Source organism: Canis lupus, chromosome 24 (assembly GCF_003254725.2).
Source record: "Canis lupus dingo isolate Sandy chromosome 24, ASM325472v2, whole genome shotgun sequence".
NCBI lineage: Eukaryota > Metazoa > Chordata > Mammalia > Carnivora > Canidae > Canis > Canis lupus.
The window spans coordinates 13,578,836-13,597,487 of record NC_064266.1 but is presented as its reverse complement, the minus strand read 5'-3'; the positions used below and the strand labels follow the sequence as shown (position 1 = coordinate 13,597,487).

Below are 18,652 nucleotides of genomic sequence, written 5' to 3'. Positions count from 1 at the left end.
GAAGATGTACAAATCAGTGTTTTTTAGTATAATTAACCTACCATAGTCACGGTTCAACACCAAGGTGTTTTTCTGTTTTCCAGACAGTTTCAATTTGATATTTTAGATTCCAGATGTGTCGTGAAAACGCTAACTCAAATGTAGCCCTGTTGGCTTAGGAAGGTCACAAAAGAACGGTAAAAAATTGGAAAATGAAACGATGTTTATGATTATAGGCTGATCCTGGGGAAACACCGTCAGAAGCTCCAAGTGAAGCTGGGACAAATCCAGCAGAAAACGGAGTGAATCACACTACATCTCTGGCACCCAAACCACCCTCCCAGGCCCTCCACAGCCAACCAGCTCCAGGTAAACACTCTGGAAAGAGAACTGTATAACATGACTAAGAGCCTCTAGTTTATTTGTGCCGCTCAAGGAGATAGTGTGATTTAGTTACCTAGAATATCAAGGAAGCAAAGATGCAAGGACATAGGAGGAGCTCCAGAAATGTGGAGTGAATGAATGAATGAATAAAAAACAAATGCCAAGAGAGATTCATGAGTGCTCATCTGGCTCTGATAATAACTTACGAGGCTACAACAAACCACCACCCAGATCCCCATGTGTATTTAGTGATCAATATTAATCCATGCACTCGCAGAGTTTGTGAAGGATTCTTCATGAGACTTAGAAACAGCAACACTTGACAAGCATCTTCTTATTTCTATGTCACCAATTAAGTCTCTGCCAATAATTCCTTTCCATCTTCCTCCAACATATTTTTCAGTGGCCTTGGGTATCCACTGACTCCTGAGCATTCTGCTCAGCTTTTCAAGTGGATTGACTAAGGCTAAGAGGGTCTATTCTGTCATTTTCCCCACTGGGCAGATGAAGAAATTGGTTTTGAGATGAATAAGTACGTCTTGAAGGCCTCATTGCTAGTGAAGAGTGAAGTCAGGATGGACACAGTTCCCTGTGGTCCCAATTCTTGCTTTCGGTTCCTCTACTACCAAAGATCCACGCCTATCTCACTTCTTAGAAAAATCCTTTGAGTTCTGTGCAGCTAACTTTGGCCTTTGATCTAAGACTGTTTTAGGCAAGTCTCTCTCCTATATATGTCCCTATTTCCCCAGTGGATGGTAAGCTTCCCAGGATAGGCTTCAGTTTGATGCTTACTTAGTACAGACCTGAGGAATAGCATGGACTTGATCACTTTTGTTGAATGGGTTAATATAAAGTAAAAAAAGGAAGAACAATTTCCTTCCATGAAGGTATGGTTTTTTTTTTTTTTTTTTTCCTTCCTTCCTCATCGTACTACAGCACAGCAGTGATGAAATCCAGATCTTTTATTTGGGAGGAAAAGGGTAATTCTCATGGGGGAGAGTGAGATTTTGACAAGAACAAATAATATTGAATTTGTGAGAAATGTACATGAACTGGGGCCTGTAATATCAAGAAGGCTGTTGAGATCAATAATGGTAAGAAGACAATTTTACCATAAAGAGTGATATTTTATTTTTTTATAAATTTATTTTTTATTGGTGTTCAATTTGCCAACATATAGAATAACACCCAGTGCTCATCTCGTCAAGTGCCCACCTCAGTGCCTGTCACCCAGTCACCCCCACCCCCTGCCCACCTCCCCTTCCACCACCCCTAGTTCATTTCCCAGAGTTAAGAGTCTTTCATGTTCTGTCTCCCTTTCTGATATTTCCCACTTATTTTTTTATCCTTTCCCCTTTATTCCCTTTCATTATTTTTTATATTCCCCAAATGAATGAAACCATATAATGTTTGTCCTTCTCCGATTGAGAGAGTGACATTTTCAAATGAAGATTTTTTATATAAAGAATACAAACATTTTGAGTGCTTCTGGAATATAAATAAGTCATTTAAATACGTGAGTAAATATAGTCTTGTGCTATGAACAGTAAAAGAAAATTTGGCATTTTAGCACTTGATTTTTTTAACTTGATGTTTTGAAATAATATGACTTACAGAATCATTTTTAAAATGGTACAGAATGTATTGCAAAAATGGTCTTCTCTCCTCTAGTGTTAACATCTGTCAGAATCATGGTGCAGTTATCAGACCAGGAAATTAACGTTGGCACAGTACTTGGAACTGAACTACAGACCTCATTTGAACTTCACCTGCTTTCTACTAATGTCTTTTCTTTTTTAAATTAGCCTCCATGCCCAGCATGGAGCTCAGTGTGGGGCTTGAACTCATGATCCTGAGATCAAGACCTGAGCTGAGATCAAGAGTCTGACACTTAATGGACTGAGCCACCCAGGTGTCCCTGTCCTGATGTCTTTTTATTGTTCCAGGTTCCAACTTAGGATCGCACATTGTATTTAATTGTCATGTCTCCTTAGTTTCCTTGAGGCTATGACAGTTGATCCTGTCTTTTATGACCTTGACACTTCTGAAGAGTACTGGTCCATTATTTTGTGGAATATCCCTCAATTTCGATTTGTCTGATGTTTCCCCATGATTAGAGTGAAGTTTTGCATTTTTGGCAAGAATATCGCGTAGACAATGCTGTCCTTCTCACTGCATCACGTCACGGGCACCTGATGCATTTCTCATCATTGGTGTTGTTGGATCACTTGGTTAAGGTGGAGTCGGCCAGGTTCTTCAACTGAAAATTCTTATTTCCCCTTTATAGTTAATAGTTATCTTAGGGAAGATACCTTGAGACTATGAAAATAACCTTTTTCTCCTTAAACTTATCTCATAATTTGGGTATCCAACAATAGATCTAGCCTGCCACAATTATTACTGCCTGCCGGTCAGCATTTGATTTTTTTCAAAGACTACCTTGCCATTCCTGATTTTGCCAAAAGGTGGCAGTAGCATTGCTGAAACGGAATTTGTTGATAGGAGTTTTGATTCAAAGTGCAGGGATGGCCTTTCTGTTAACGGAGCATATAGATTTGCATTTAATTAGGTTTGCCTCAAAGTAACAGAACGAAGACATTGCTTAGAATAGGGTTTTTTTGCAAGTAGTTTTCTCCTACAGTTTGTTATTTCTCCATAAAGAGACAGATTCAAGGGCCAAACTTAGTTGCTTTACGGGAAGAATGCAGTTTTTAAAGCTAAAGGAATATTCCATTGTATACATAAACAAAAACCCACCATTTGCTTCAACGTGGATGGAACTGAAGGGTATGATGCTGAGTGAAATGAGTCAATCGGAGAAGGACAAACATTATATGTTCTCATTCATTTGGGGAATATAAATAATAGTGAAAGGGAATAGAAGGGAAGGGAGAAGAAATGTGTGGGAAATATCAGAAAGGGAAACAGAACATAAAGACTCCTAACTCTGGGAAACGAACTAGGGGTGGTGGAAGGGGAGGAGAGCGGGAGTGGGGGTGACTGGGTGACAGGCACTGAGGGGGGCACTTGACGGGATGAGCACTGGGTGTTATTCTGTATGTTGGCAAATTGAACACCAATAAAAAATAAATCTCTTATTTTAAAAAATGAAAAAAAAAACAGAAAAAAAATAAAGCTAAAGAAAGCTTTTTCTTTTGTCTCTTTGTCTCAGGCTCTGTAAAGGCACCTGCCAAAACAGAAGATCTTATTCAGAGTGTTTTAACAGGTAAACACTGCCCTCTTTCCCCATGGAATTAGGCAGCTGAATATTATACAGCTTAAGTATTTAAAAAGAAGATTTCCCTTCATTTCTGAAAAATAGCATCATTAATATTTCTTCTCTGAAAACATCTGAAAATATACGGAACTAGGTAAAGCCATATTATGCAATGTAATCATATCATCACAGAGAAGTAACCATATTGGCAGATAGGACTCGATTGGTATAAAAATAATACAATTTCATAAGATATCTATATTAGAATCAAAGGATAGTTTCATACTGGAAATATAACCTAGTGAAAAAGGAATACATGCCTTCCCAAAGTGCCGATAATAAGCCATATTTAGAAATGCAGATTGTGAACCATTTGTGACCATAGAATAGAATGTTTAAGAACTATGATCCAGTTGGAAAATAATTTCTATTTGGTTAGTTCCTTAAACTAGTGGAACTAAAATTGGTACACGATTTCTTTAACACAACATGTTAGCAACATGTAGCAGAATCTTGGAAATGTTTACAATATTTGGCCCAATACACAGAAGAAATGCAAACACATGTTCACCAAAAGCAGCACTATTCATAACAGCCAAAAACTATAAACAACCCAAATGTCCATAAACAGTAGTGTAGATAAATAAATTGTGGTATAGTCACAGAATAAAATAGGGTACAGCTGTAGGGATAAATAAACTATGACCATACATAACATGGATAAAATTCACATGCATAATGTTGAGGAAAAGAGGCCAGGCACAAAAGAGTGCATTCTTTGTAATTCTAGCTACATAAAGCTAAAAACAGGCAAAACTAATTCGTCTCATAGAAACACAGATTCGGATTATACTTGGGAGGGGAGAGGGGATGCAAAAACCAAAAAAAAAAAAAGGATCTCCGGGGCACTGCTAATATTCTGGTTTTGATCTGAATGGTAGTTACAAAGACATGTCTGCTCTGGGAAAATGTATAGGGAGGTAAGCTTATGATTTATGCACTTTCATGTGTGTACATTTCACCAAAATAATATGTAAAATATGCATAGGATAATTACTGGAGGAATGTCTTAAAACGTGTTCTTAAAGATTTAATTCCACAGGAGATAATATAATGTTAACATGTAAAACAAAAGACAAAAGTGTAAATACAGCATGATTCTAGTGTTATTTTAAAACACATAAATGTGTAGACAAAAGACAATGGATGTGACTGATGTACTAGCAGTGATTATCTCTGGGTGGCTTGTTTATGAGTGATACTTGTTCCTCTAAGTAAATGAACATTACCCGTATGCTTCAGAGAATATTCAAAGACCAGCCTTTTATCCATAGACTTAAAAAAAATAGTACTTTTTGTGGAATTTCTTTTTCATCATAGATTGGAACTCTCATGCTAAACCTACTATAGCTGAAGTGTTCGCTACCATTTTAATGAAGTGGGATTGAATCTGTCACCCAAAATGCAGCAATTCCTAGGATTATAAATTCTTAGTATAATAAGGTATTATGCAACCATAATGAGTCCATTTGGGCCTGAGGGAAACCATTAAATAAATGTACCTGATTCTCTTCCTGGCCTCTTTCTCAAAAGGAATTGACTGTCAAGAGAATAGACACATTGTAAAAAAGGGGAGCATGTTTCAATTGCTTGACGACCTTAGCATTTAAGCACACAAATTATTATTCTGATTTCAGTGTTTATCCACTAGATAACTCATTTCTATTCAGGTCTGCTGTTCTTCATGGCATATACTATTTCTGAATCTCCGGACAGTTCTTAATATTTATGATAACATACTTTTGTTCCCAGAAGCAGAAAGTTCAAATGAAAGGATGGAAACATGTGAACTATGACTTAATTGAGGTGCAAATAAATGATAATTCATTGAAGTTAAGACACCATCAATTTGAAGGCTCCCCACTATTCATGGATTGCTAAGAAAGAAAAGCACCAACAAGTTGTGACCTCTGTCGATTGTACAATGCATCTTATTTTCAGAAATGTTAACATATTTTAAAATACATATTCTAGAATTTGTGAAATATGTCAGTAAAATACAGAATGTTTTAAGGTCGAGCCCTGTCACAGTAAATGTTTTCCAAGCACTGGGTAAAATACAACGTAGTAACGTATGCTACTACTAACCCTGATGGTGCCTTTGGGCAAATCACATCAAAGGACCCCCTCCCACTTCAGTGCTTTATATTGGAACACTATTGTGATAAATCCAAACCTACAATGTCTATGCTGTGGAGAGTACCCCTTAAAGATGGTGCTGTAGAATCTGTACGATTATTTGTTAAGCCTCGACAGGCACTCTGCCAGAAACTGTGTTCAATACTTTGCATGGTTCTTTTATTTCATCATCAGAACAACCCTAACAAGTAGTGGGAATATTGAGGTCCTTAAAGTGGATCCTGTTGGGGTCCATCTTTTGACCATCACTTGTACCCACACCCCAGTTGTGAGTGTTGGCTCCTAACAGCTCAGAGCTTTCCCATTCTCTTGGAAATTGCCCTCAGCTAAAAGGAAGACCCCTCACCAAGAGGTTATGCCTCCCTTCACTGACTTTCTCAATTTGCAAAAGTCTGGCCTTCTTGCCTCAAGGTGAGGCTCATTATAGTAATGTAGAGCTCCCCATTGGATGGGTAGAAGTCAGGCACCAAAGGAGACCACACCATGTGCACATCTTCCCCTTCCCTTTGCCTGCTACAGGTCACTTCCTCTACCTGAGCCCCTCTCAGTAAGTTACATCCAGTCAAATCCCCCCTCCTGGCTTCTGCTTCTTGGGAACCCAAACATTCAAAAAAATTATAAGTGAAAAAATTGGGTCTTTGAGAAATTTAGTGACAGAATTACAGAAGTTAGCAAGTGACAGAGCCAGACTGGAACTCATATAGGTTTGATATCCAAGCTTTGCTCGTAAGCTCCAGTTGGCTGGAATCAAACAAATATTACCCGAGAAGCAGGTTGCCATTCCTCTTTACATCTGTTTTTACAATCCTCCCACATCTGCTAGCTCTTATACTCATTTGTTGCAGAAGTGGAAGCACAGACCATTGAAGAGCTAAAGCAACAGAAATCGTTTGTGAAACTTCAAAAGAAACACTACAAAGAAATGAAAGACCTGGTTAAAAGACACCACAAGAAAACCACAGACCTTATCAAAGAACACACTACAAAATATAATGAAATTCAGAATGACTACTTGAGAAGGAGGGCAGCTTTGGAAAAGACAGCCAAAAAGGACAGTAAGAAAAAGTAAGTTGAATGAATATTTTTGGTTTGTTCTATAGTGTGAAGGAAAAGAATCCTTTACATAGTTTTTCAATGTTTTACACCATATTTTGGCTCCAGTGCAAGAGGGAAAGCCACCTCAGCTCAGTTTTGCTTGTGCACTCAATTTCTTTATTTGCCTGCATCCTAAGAAAAGATATGCAGGCAATTCTACCCTTGAGTTCTGGCCTGTGGACCCAATACCAGTTGACTGACTTCCCATATGACCCCTGCCAACCTGGCAGGTATGAAATTTTGCTGTGTTCTAGAACCTAGTTGAAGAGGTAACTTGTTATAGAAAAGACTGGTTTCAACTACCCTTTGCTGCTCTTGCTGAAACCCGCAAAGCCTTGCACAGGTGACCCTTGTGTTTGGGCCTACTGGCCCCCACAGCCCCATATACCCAGACCTTGACAGGGAGAAGCATCTCTTACACATTCATTCAACCAACATTTATTGAGTGCCTGCTGTGTGCCCTAGGGACACAGCAGTGACCATGCCTTATGCAGTTACCACCCTAAGTAGCTAGCATGGCAATGCAGGGAACTATGTGATCATGCAAGTCACCTGCCATTGTGCTGAATCAGATAGGCTCTACTACATCCTTTCTTTCATTTCCTTACAGAATAATCTTATCTTGATGCCAGGTTATAGACAGATGTAAGAGGCAATTTCAGATCCATATTGTGACATAAGATTTAATATGTGCTTAACTTAAAGGCACAATCAAACCCAGTACTTGGGTTTTAAAAAGCAACAACATCATCATTTCTTATATTAATTTTAGAAGCCATCAAGGTGAACTGCTGCCACTAGGAAGAAGCCAAAAGCTAAAGACATTAATGCTTACCCACAGTCACACAAAAAGTTCAGGCAAAGCTTGGCTTGAAACTTCTCCTAAATTTCTGTTGTAGTGATGTATACGTGGTCGTTTGTTTATTCACATATTTGCTTACTTGGACATCATATCCTGAGCACTTCTAATAGAGTAAAGAAGTAATTTATCATAGAAGATATACATAAAAATCCTATGAAAATAGAGAAAGGAAAGCAATACATATACATACAGGCTGAGTGGCTACCAGTTATTCAGGCCCACTGTCCGATATGGGAGTCATTAGCCACATGTGGCTTCTAAACCCCTGAAAAGTGGCTCATGGAAACTGAAATATGCTGTAAGTATAAAAAAAAGTACCAGATTTCAAAAACTTCATTTAAAAAAAAGAACATAAAATAGCTCATATTTTTATATTGACATATTGATTTTATTTTAATTATATATTGAAATGATAATGTTTCAGGTGTACTAGGCCACCTGAAATATGTTATTAAAATTAACTTCACTCATTTGTTTTTACTTTTCAAGGTAGCCACTAAAAATTTTAAATCACATATGTGGCCCATGTTATATTTCTACTGGACAGTATCAACCATTTAATGTAATTTCTGTCCTTGAACACTGAAGTTAGCTCTTAGCTTCTAAGAAAAGGGAATATGGGTAGACAATTCTCCTTATCTGATTAAAGCAAACTTGTTTGTTTTTCTAAGAGAGACAAACATTTTCCTGGTACTAAATTATAAGAGAATTCATCTCATGGATCTTAAACAGACAGTATTAGGCAACAAGGGATCATGTCTTCAACTCTGTTTTTTACAGAAGATACAGAAACACTGTTCCCTTTATTTTTTTTATACTTTTCTTCAAAAAATAAACAAAAGTCCCTAAGCATCTAGTATCAAAAGATACATCAAGAGAAACTTCTCTTCAAGAGGCAAAGCACTGAGATCTGATTATGTCCATCTATCTCCCATCACCGTTGATACACAGTAAAAACCTGGAAAAAGCTCAGAGTAATAAATGGAAATATTGTCCATTAGATTAGTTTCTAATTAAAATATCCACTGTCTTCAACTGAGCTTTCCACATCATGGAAAGAGCAGATCATTCAAAGATAGTTTCTGTCCAGACACTGGCATGCAGTGTTTGTGTTGTTTTTGAAAACACAGACTTTGCCTTACGCTAGATGTCTGTCCTTGGATGAGCTTCTCAGGGCTCCCCCTTACTGTGTCCTTAGGCAAATTGTCTCACTGAATCTCCCTTTCTGTAAAGTAAACTGGAGATAGTCATACCTACTTGTTGGGTTGCTGTGAAAACCAAAAGTAGAGAGTGCCTGGCACATGTTGAGTGGTCAATAAATGTTGACCTGTTGCCTCTGTTGTGGTGGTTGTGGTACTTGGTACTTGTGGCTGATTGAAGAAACACGTTTATGTTCTGGTTTCACTGACTTCCTGCTACAAAAGACAATAAATGTATCTCATGCTCATGCAAAGATGGAGGTCACCTCACTGATGCTACTTATTGTTATATTGACAAATAAACTTGTATTCATGCCAGGACGGAGGGCCACCTCAATGCTGCCATGCCATTCTGATGTATCAGGCTCATGAGCCTTGTAGAATGTTCATTCTCATTTGGCATTGCACATAAAAATGCAAATAGAAACCTTTGAAAGAATTCTGAATCCCTTACTCGCCACAATAGGATCCTAACACCAACTTCAATTCAACACCAACACCAACATCATCCCTTATTTGCCTCTCCCTGTAGCACCATCAATACTGGCCTAAGTCAAAGTGAAAGCAACAGGAATTAGTGCCAGCTGATTCAAGAAACTTCCACCCATTCCACCTGGCCACAAGTGAAAAACATGGAGGTAGAATCTGATGTGCTAGATCTCTTAGGTGGTTTAGTTTTTTCTGCAGAAGTTTCCATGTGAATGAAGAAAACAGACCTGCTCTTGGTGCCCCATTCTCAGCATAATCACTTTTTTCTGTGTGCCCTAAAAAAAGTAAGAGCACAAAATTTGAAGGAATCACACCATATGTTTTAGCACAATTAGTGAAAATTGCTTTGATTTATTTCAACATTTCTCCTAAACTCCTCAATATCTGTATAATTCTCTATGAACAGCTCAAAGAAAGTCACCCTGCACAGAAAAGCACTCAATAAATATTTTTCAATGAACTCATTCATCCTCCTTTCTCTTGTAACCTAAGCATTTGGCAGAAAGTTCCATTTTGGGTAGAGCTATCCATGAAGTTGGTACATCTCCCAAAGAAACCGATTTTAATAATGTACTTTTGCTATTAAAAGATGTCAAGAAACAGAACATGTCAGCCTGGGGAGGGGGAAGGTTTTCCTGGCACGTGGGATCTGCATATGCTCTGTTTTATATCCATATTACCCAGATGCAAAATTTAGCACCTCTTCAACTCCCCTGACAGAATCCAATCAATGCCAAGTGTATTGAAGTCATTATAGGAGATAAGTAGCTGGGAATTACATTATACATGTCCTGTTAAAAAAAATTACAAGATAAAAGCCTTAAAAAATGCTTATTAGACATTGTTTTTCCCAATGGGGGGATTATCATTCTCTCCACAACTACCACAGGGTCCCCAGCCTCCTGACTTTCCTTCTCTACCCCTACCTGAAATCTCACAAACATCATCCACTTTCTATTTGGAGACCCTCTTCTATCCTTGGGGTATTGGCCTCTATCTCAAGTGGTTTATTAAAACATTTAATTTCCCAACAACACAGCACTCTATCCAGGAGGAACTATGGTGTGCAGTCTTCCCTGCAACTTGTTATGACCTGCATGTTTTCTGATCAAACTCCATGTCTCTGCAGATCAGATCCCAGCAGTCCTGACCATGGTTCATCAACAATTGAGCAAGATCTTGCTGCCCTTGATGCCGAAATGACCCAAAAGTTAATAGACTTGAAGGACAAACAACAGCAGCAGCTGCTTAATCTTCGACAAGAGCAGTATTATAGTGAAAAATACCAGAAGCGAGAACATATTAAACTGGTAAGCCTGAGAAACACAATTGTGTTTATATGGCTGGAACCGTCTTTTCTAAAGAAAACTCTGAAGAGTTTCTAAGATAACTTTAAAGAGAAACAGTGGTGGGTCTGGCTGGAACCTTCCTCTGGCTTCCTTGGCCAGTAATCTTATCTGCCAGGTTATTGAGAGAGATAAGATGCATTTCTTAGATCCATATTGGGACATGTGATTTAACACATGCTTAACTTAAAAGCACAATCATAACTCAGTATTTGGGCTTTTAAAAACAACAAAATCATTTCTTAGAACTTGAATTGTATAAGGGCACCTAGTGTCTACCTCACTAATAATTTACAAGCTCCACTATTCCAGAATCTTTACCAAGCTCCTCTCTGTTCCCCAATGATGCTATGTTTGTTTTTGTTCTCACTAACTTACTTTGGGGTTATAATAGTCTTTTAGGGGAGAATCTGAACTCTTACAAGGAGTTAAAAAAACAAAAACAAAAACAAAAATACACTTATCCTGGCTCAAGAAAATTAAGAACATGCTACAAGTAAATACTTTTTTTTTTTTTTTTTTTTGGTGTCACCGGGACTTCCAAGCACTAAACAAAGTGCAGAGTTCACTCTCCTACATTTAGGAGAGTATCTACATGGACAGTATGAAATGTCTACCCAATTGCTGAGGCTCCCTATGGAAGGAGATGATCACTAGTCTGTCTCATAGTGATCACTAGTCTCTCTCGTAGTGATCAGTTTTGTCCCCCAAAAGTTTTTCTCAAAGATTATGACATTCTCTCCACTTTGTTGATGCCTCAATATAATAGGGTCATGATAAATATTTGGTGACAGATTAAATGAATCAAATGATAAAGTAGCCTTGAAAATAAGCATGTGCCCCCAAACAAAACAAATGAGTAAGCTAATAGAAATTAAAGTATATTCAGAGTTTGTATGTGTTTGTACGAACTGTTTCTGTGCCAAGGTCCTGTCTGTCTAAGAGAATTCCGAAGCTGTTTCTGCTTTGGAGATCAGTGGATGCTTTAGCCATTGACGGATGGTTTAGCCATCACTGCAAAATAGGTGATTCAGTGTCATGTTGTTGACCTAGCACTGGTTCCCCAATGATAATATTAATATGCAAACGAGCAGGTCAAAGTCACATGAGGACTTAATTAAACATCAGATTCCAATTGGCCAGTTATTCTCAACTTCAGCATGCATCAGAATCACTTAGAAGGCCTCTTAAAACACAGGTTGTTGGTCCTTGCTCCAAATTTCCAATTCATCAAGACTCTTGTAGGGCTGGTGCTTCTGATGCTTTGGGTCCCATGACCACACTTTGAGGATCTCTGCCTGATTCCTAAATGTAAGGCTTGAGGATTTATTTTTAACAAGTTCTGCCTTGCTTTGATGGGCTGCCTTGTTTGTGAATCACTAAAATAAGAATGGTAGGGCTGGGGTCAGGTTCAGTGTAAGGGATTGCCTGATAGGCCAGAGGAAGTCAAAGTAAATCTTAGTGAGAAATAATGGCTTTGAGACCTTGCTACAACCACAGCCATCTGAATTTTCTCCAGTACCTCATCCCTAGTACTCCAGAAAATGACAACAATAATAAAAATTAAAATAACACCCATGTATTGAGCATTCACGATAGGGGCTATAGCCCGTGCTAAGCTATTTACAGAAATTGTCTGAGTTAATCCTTACAAAAACCACCACTGGAGTTTAGTATTATTGTCAGCTTATTATGCAAATAAAAAACAGAGCAATTCAGTGACTTTCTTTAGCATATTCATGGTATATACAACCATCAGTACAATTTTAAAACATTTTTATCACCTCAAAAAAAACCCCTCATTCATTCATCATTAAACAAATACTTATTAGATACCTACTCAGTAAATATTTTCAAATAGAAGAGGATAAAAATGACAACAATCCCAGCCTCTATGGAGGTTACATTCTAGATGAGGGGTCAGACCATGAACAAAATGAATTGGTAAGGGGCACCTGGGTGGCTCAGTTGGTTAAGCGTCTGCCTTTGGCTCAGGTTGTGATCTCAGAGTCCTGGGATGGAGCTCTGAGTCCAGCTCCCTGCTCAGTGGGGAGTCTGCTTCTCTCTCTCCCTTTGCCCCTGTCCCCCCTCATTTAGTGCTCTCTCTCTCTCTCTCTCTCTCTCTCTCCCTCTCTCTCTCTCATATAAATTAATAAAAGCTTTAAAAAAATAGGTTGGTAAAATATATAGTATGTCAGGTGGTCCTGAGGGTTTAGGAGGAAAATCAATGAGAAGTAGGGAAATAGGGATTAGGGATGGAAGGAAGTTTGAGGAGTATGCTTTGAAATTTTAAATAAAGTAACCGGAAGGACTCAGTGCAGAGGCAGCATCTGATTTAGGAATGAAGGACTGATCCCTACAAGCACATGGGGCAGGAATTTGCCCAGCAGAAGGATTAGCAAATGCAAAGACTCTGGGTTAGGGATAAGCCTGTCTGTTGGGGGACCAGCAAGGTAGTTCCATCTTAGGACGTTAGAGATGAGACTTTTGGGGCTGGGGCAGATCTCTTACGGTTGTAGGCCTCTCTATGGCCTCTGTGTTTCATTCAGAGGGAAGTTGATGCCACTGAAAGGTTTTGAGTGGAGTGACATGACCTAAAGTAACATTTACGAGGATCACTCTTGTGTACATGGTGAAGATTAGGGCCCCAGGAGAAGGCCATCCCAAGGCACAGTTCCGTTGAATGGTGGCCCATGGCATTAGAAGTCTGGTGGTTCCCTGGCAGATGACTGCAGTTGACAAACAGGGTCAAATATCACTTTGAGGACTAGGCAATCCAGCTGTAATCTGGAGTTTTTCCCCAGAATTCTAGCCCCTAGCAAGATTCCATTCCCCAAGAAGAGAGACAAGGCCCAATAAGAGGGGAAATCCAACAGCCATGAGAGAGTCCTAAAAGAAGAATTCAAAGCATGGATGAAAACAGAAGCCCAAACATACCAAAAGGGCCTTTCCAGGAGCAGGGGACGGTACACATGGGTGCAGAAATCACAGGGAGGAGCTACAGAAGCTCAGCATCACAGAAGAAACACCTGAGCATGAGGCATCACATCACATTCCACCAGAGGAGGCCACACAGGGCTGCTCAACAGATTTTCTCCCAGGGAAGCTTGGCTTAGGAACTAGGGAAGACCCAGATGAGCTTATAGGTGGAAAAAGCCACCTGAAGGGACAAGCAGGAGAAGTAGTAGAATTCCTACGGGAGGTGGCAATCCCACAGCACGTGCTCCTACACCCTTCTCCCTAGGAAGGAACAAGTGTGTCCATAGTAAAAGCTTTGAAGAGTTTTCAGAAAAACGTACATACATTTTCAAGCCAGTCTGGCCCTTTCAGGGCAAATATACTCAAAATACTCCTCGTTTCACCTTTGTGACTATGGATTTGGGTTTTGGATAAAGCCCTAATGCCATTGAACACAATTGTATTCTTTTGTTAAGAAAGTTAAGGCCCAAACACCTAGGATTTAAAACCACACAAAGTTTATTTTATTGCCATTTGGAGGCATCCACGATTTATACCAGTGTCTTTGGCTGCCATGTATCAGAACTTTCTATTACTCCATTTGTAACAACCAGAAATTGTTCTGCCAGGAAATCTTTTGACTGAGAGTACCCAGAAGTGTCAGTTCTATCTTTGGTTGTGGATCCTAGTTAGGAACAGGCCTCTCAGGCTAAATTAGACAAGTGGAAGTGTAATTAAAAAGCAAGTAGGCCCCAGGTAAAAAGGAGTATTTGGGTGATGAGGAAAATTAAACAAGATATTTCATCTCCCAAAATTGCTTTGGGAATTAAATACAGATGTGTTTAGGTTAAGGTTTATACATTTCAAGTGCTGAACTGTGCTGAACCCACAGTTCAAGGATTAAGAAAGAAAGTATTACATCAATAAACTCCCTGCCAAACCTTCATTAAAAAAAAAATATTTGCAGGAAGCCTGGCTGGCTCAGTTGGTAGAGCATGTGACTCTTGAACTTGGGGTTGTAAGTTCAAGCCCCACGTTGGATGTAGAGATTACTTGAAAATAATATCTTTTAAAAAATTAATATTTGCAAAACACTGGAGATGAAGATGTGGTCACCACACACACTCAGGGAATATGTATCTCAAAGTTATAATAGCATATGATAAATGAAATAATAAAATTATCAGCAAACTGATGTGAAAACCCAGATGTGGGAGCAACTTATATAACTATATAAATTGATAAACATCAACAGAGTATCTTTGAGGTAATTGTTCATAGGAGCTAGAGAATGCACACCAAGCTCCATAGACTCTATTGCTTCAAAGAAATGTTTATACCTGTCCAAAGAAGAATCTCTGTCTTTAAAACTCTGTATCCAAATAGCTCTGCAGCCTGGTTACTCAAGTATGGGTCCCAAATCACTTGGGACCTGTTAGACATGCAGTCTCCTGCCCCACTCCAGACCTGGTAGGTCACAGTTTACATTTTAATAGGAGTCCCAGGTGACTTGTTACACGTTCAGGTTAAAGAAGCACAGTTTCAGAGCCATCAGTCCTTATCTTTGCTCAAAAGGCCTTTTGGAATACCACTAAAGTTTTTTTTAGTTGAAATGAAAAATGCAGCATGAGCTCCATTATTCACAGCTGCTCATCAAGCTGAAGGGATACCTATTGGTGTCAAAGGCACAGGGAGGGCCTGTGGAAATCACTCCTGTCATTTCCTGCCTGTACTGGCAATGGGAGAAAACACTTTCAGGTAGAGGTGAATGAAAAGAAAGATGCAAATTCCTCAACTCCAATCATGGTCTTGTGCTCCCTGAAATCTCTCCATAGACATTGTGGGGATCTGTGAACCCCAGTTGGGGACCCCTGTTCCAAAGATAGGTTGGGATGTCTGCTCTAAATTAATCTGTTTTTCAACAGCAGCCTTAGGGTGACCCTGAGTTTGGTTATACCATTAGGGTTAGGTTTTCGTTTTAGAAGTGACTTGGTGTGAGGGTGCCTGGGTGGCTCAGTTGGTTGAGGTTGAGCATCTGACGCTTGGCTTCAGTTCAGGTCATGATTTCCGGTCCTGAGATCAAGCTTGAGTCAGCTCTGCACTCAGCTGGGAGTCTGCTTGAGCACCTACACTCTCTCAAATAATTAATTGATTAATTAATTTAAAAATAATAAAAATAAAAGTGACTTTGGTAAGTGATAGAAAGTATTAGGAGGTCCCTCTGGGGGCTCTTGATGATGTCAGTAATGAGAGGCTGCTGCTGAAAAACAGATTAATTTAGAGCAGACATTCCAACCCTATCTTTGGAACAGGGGTCCCCAACTGGGGTTCACAGATCCCCACAATGTCTATGGAGAGATTTCAGGGAGCACAAGACCATGATTGGAGTTGAGGAATTTACATCTTTCTTTTCGTTCACCTCTACCTGAAAGTAAGTGTTTTCTCCTGTTGCCAGTATAGGCATCACATTCAAAACCCATAGCTTGGGATCCCTGGGTGGCGCAGCCGTTTGGCGCCTGCCTTTGGCCCAGGGCACAATCCTGGAGACCCGGGATCGAGTCCCACATCGGGCTCCCGAAGCAGGTGCCTGCTTCTCCCTCTGCCTATGTCTCTGCCTCTCTCTCTCTCTCTCTCTCTCTGTGACTATCATAAATAAATAAAAATTTTTTAAAAAAACCCATAGCTTGGGATCCCTGAGTGGCTTAGTGGTTTAGCACCTGCCTTCGGCCTAGGGTGTGATCCTGGTGTCCTGGGACCGAGTCCCACGTCAGGCTTCCTGCATGGAGCCTGCTTCTCCCTCTGCCTGTGTCTCTGCCTCTCTCTCTGTGTCTCTCATGAATAAATAAATAAAATCTTAAAAAGAAAACAAACCCATAGCTTAGTGAGAGGCAATTCCCTGGTGATGTTGCCGGGGTCACTTCTCAGTTGCAGCAGCGCCTTTCCCGATGTTCTGTCTTCTCTCCTTTTCTTCTTTTTCATTGCTCGAGAAAAGATCTCCTCATTTTCTCTCATAGTCACCATACTCTTTATCCTTTGCAGAGACTTGTTTTGCTTTGCTTTGCTTTACTCCCTAAGTTTTCTCCTCTTTCTCATGTTTTAAGTCTCACACGTGTGCCAGTCCCATTCATTTCTCCCTTCCTTCACATCAGCCTTAATGGCTGCTATTGTTCTTTACATCCTCCCATTTATCTCACTAAGAATCATTTCTGGGCCCAAGCCAACATTAATATCCATCCACCTGAGTTCCTCAGGTCCATGCCAGTCCCGGGGATTGAAAGATGTTTCATAGTGACAGCTCTGGGTGAATACTGACCAGCTACTAATGGACTTTGTAAAAAATTATACATGAATTGACTAGGAAATCTTGACTTCACATATAAATGTGTATTGCAGTTTTTAACATCTTGCTTCAACTTGATGGAGCTCATTGCCTTCCTTTTGATGATTTCAGGACACCATTTGCTGTTGCAGCCTGTAAATAAGAAAACCTTGAATTTTCTCCCTTCTATGGTCAACCAGCTGAAGTATATGGGCCAGGAGTAATTACAGTGTCAGGAAGTAACTCTACTGAGTTGTGGTAGTGTTCTCTGTCTTCCTCCAATATTCTGACCTTAACATGAGATTATTTTTCTTGATAAATAAATTACTTAACTTTCCTAAAAATTTTACATTCTCCACCAAATAAGAAATGACAAATAAATCAAAGAATTTAGTAGTGAAATAAAGAATGAAAGAATTGTCAAAATGTGTTCTTATTTGTTACCATTGGGTAACCCTAATAGAATGGATGTTGTTCTTTTCATATATATATATATGTTGTTCTTTTCATATATATATATAGAAGTTATCTTTATCTTACATTCCATTGCTTTAATTATGAGCAGAAATTCCCTGTGTATATTAGTTATTTGTATTCCTTTTATTATTTTTTTTGGCAGGAAGTAGGATTTATTGGTGGGCATGAATAACAAAAGGGCAGTGCCAAGATTCTCATGAATGCAGGGCCCATCATTTGTCCAGGGGACTATGATTAGGGATGTATTACACCCCATAGCCATCTAGAATGAACTGCTTTCCAGCCACCATGTGCTCAATTTATTTGCATTAAACTTATTCAAGCCCTGCTTCTTGGGAATGTGGCTCTTTTGGTGGTCAGGGAACTTGAACTTGGCCCTGAGCAGAGCCTTAATCACATGCTCCTTGTTCTTCACCTCAGTGTAAAGGGACATGATGACTTGGCCAATGTGAACCCTGGCCACTGTGCCCTGGGGCTTTCCAAAGGCACCTTGAATATCTGTCTGGAGCCTAGATTGGACATAGTACTGTCAGAAATGAATGTCCACTAGAAAGGACTGTTTCCAAGGTCCCTCGAGGCAACCAATACAAACAACAGGCTGCATATACTAACCACAGAGGCTACTGTTTGCAACCATTACACACCAGGCCCCCAGGGCGGAAGGGTATAGTCAGCTTAATTGGCTGTGGATTATAGTCTCTTTTTCTTTTTATGGACTTCCCATTCATATCCATCACCTGCTTTTCTGTTGGATTATATCCTTTCCTTTTGACGCATAGAGTTTATGTGGTATCTTTTCATTTATTATTTTGGGAGGTTGGGCAAGTTAGTATGAAACACACTTATATAGTCATTTATTAATCAGAAGTTCTTGAAGCCCTGCTGTGGTCCTCATACTGGTGGGGGAATTCCATGTGGACCAAGCCTAAATGTAGTCCCTGCCCTCAGGGGCTTACAGTGGTTAAGAGTACAGGTTGTGAAATCAGACAGATCTATTAATAGTATGCCCATCTTTATCAGGTAGCTTTGTTGCATAATAAACACCTCAAAACTTATTGCCTTAATACAACAATTTGTTTACCTCTTGATTCTATGTGTAGCAATTTGAGCTTGACTCAACTGGATGGT

General features: G+C 39.5%; 1 protein-coding gene and 1 non-coding gene across 3 annotated transcripts in view; one reads left to right on the top strand and one right to left on the bottom strand.

Moving 5' to 3' along the window:
- The window catches only part of PLCB1 (phospholipase C beta 1), a 670,476-nt gene that overhangs the window by 553,698 nt on the left and 98,126 nt on the right, over nt 1-18,652 (top strand). For both annotated transcript variants that reach the window (XM_025469336.3, XM_025469337.3), the window contains exons 24-27: nt 216-348; nt 3,536-3,589; nt 6,625-6,844; nt 10,554-10,734. In XM_025469336.3, coding sequence (XP_025325121.1) covers nt 216-348; nt 3,536-3,589; nt 6,625-6,844; nt 10,554-10,734 — 588 coding nt within the window. The remainder of the gene's footprint in view (nt 1-215; nt 349-3,535; nt 3,590-6,624; nt 6,845-10,553; nt 10,735-18,652) is intronic.
- LOC112674331 (small nucleolar RNA SNORA70) lies at nt 18,079-18,213 on the bottom strand. The gene has a single exon (XR_003145380.3). It is a non-coding gene; the product is annotated as a small nucleolar RNA SNORA70 (small nucleolar RNA).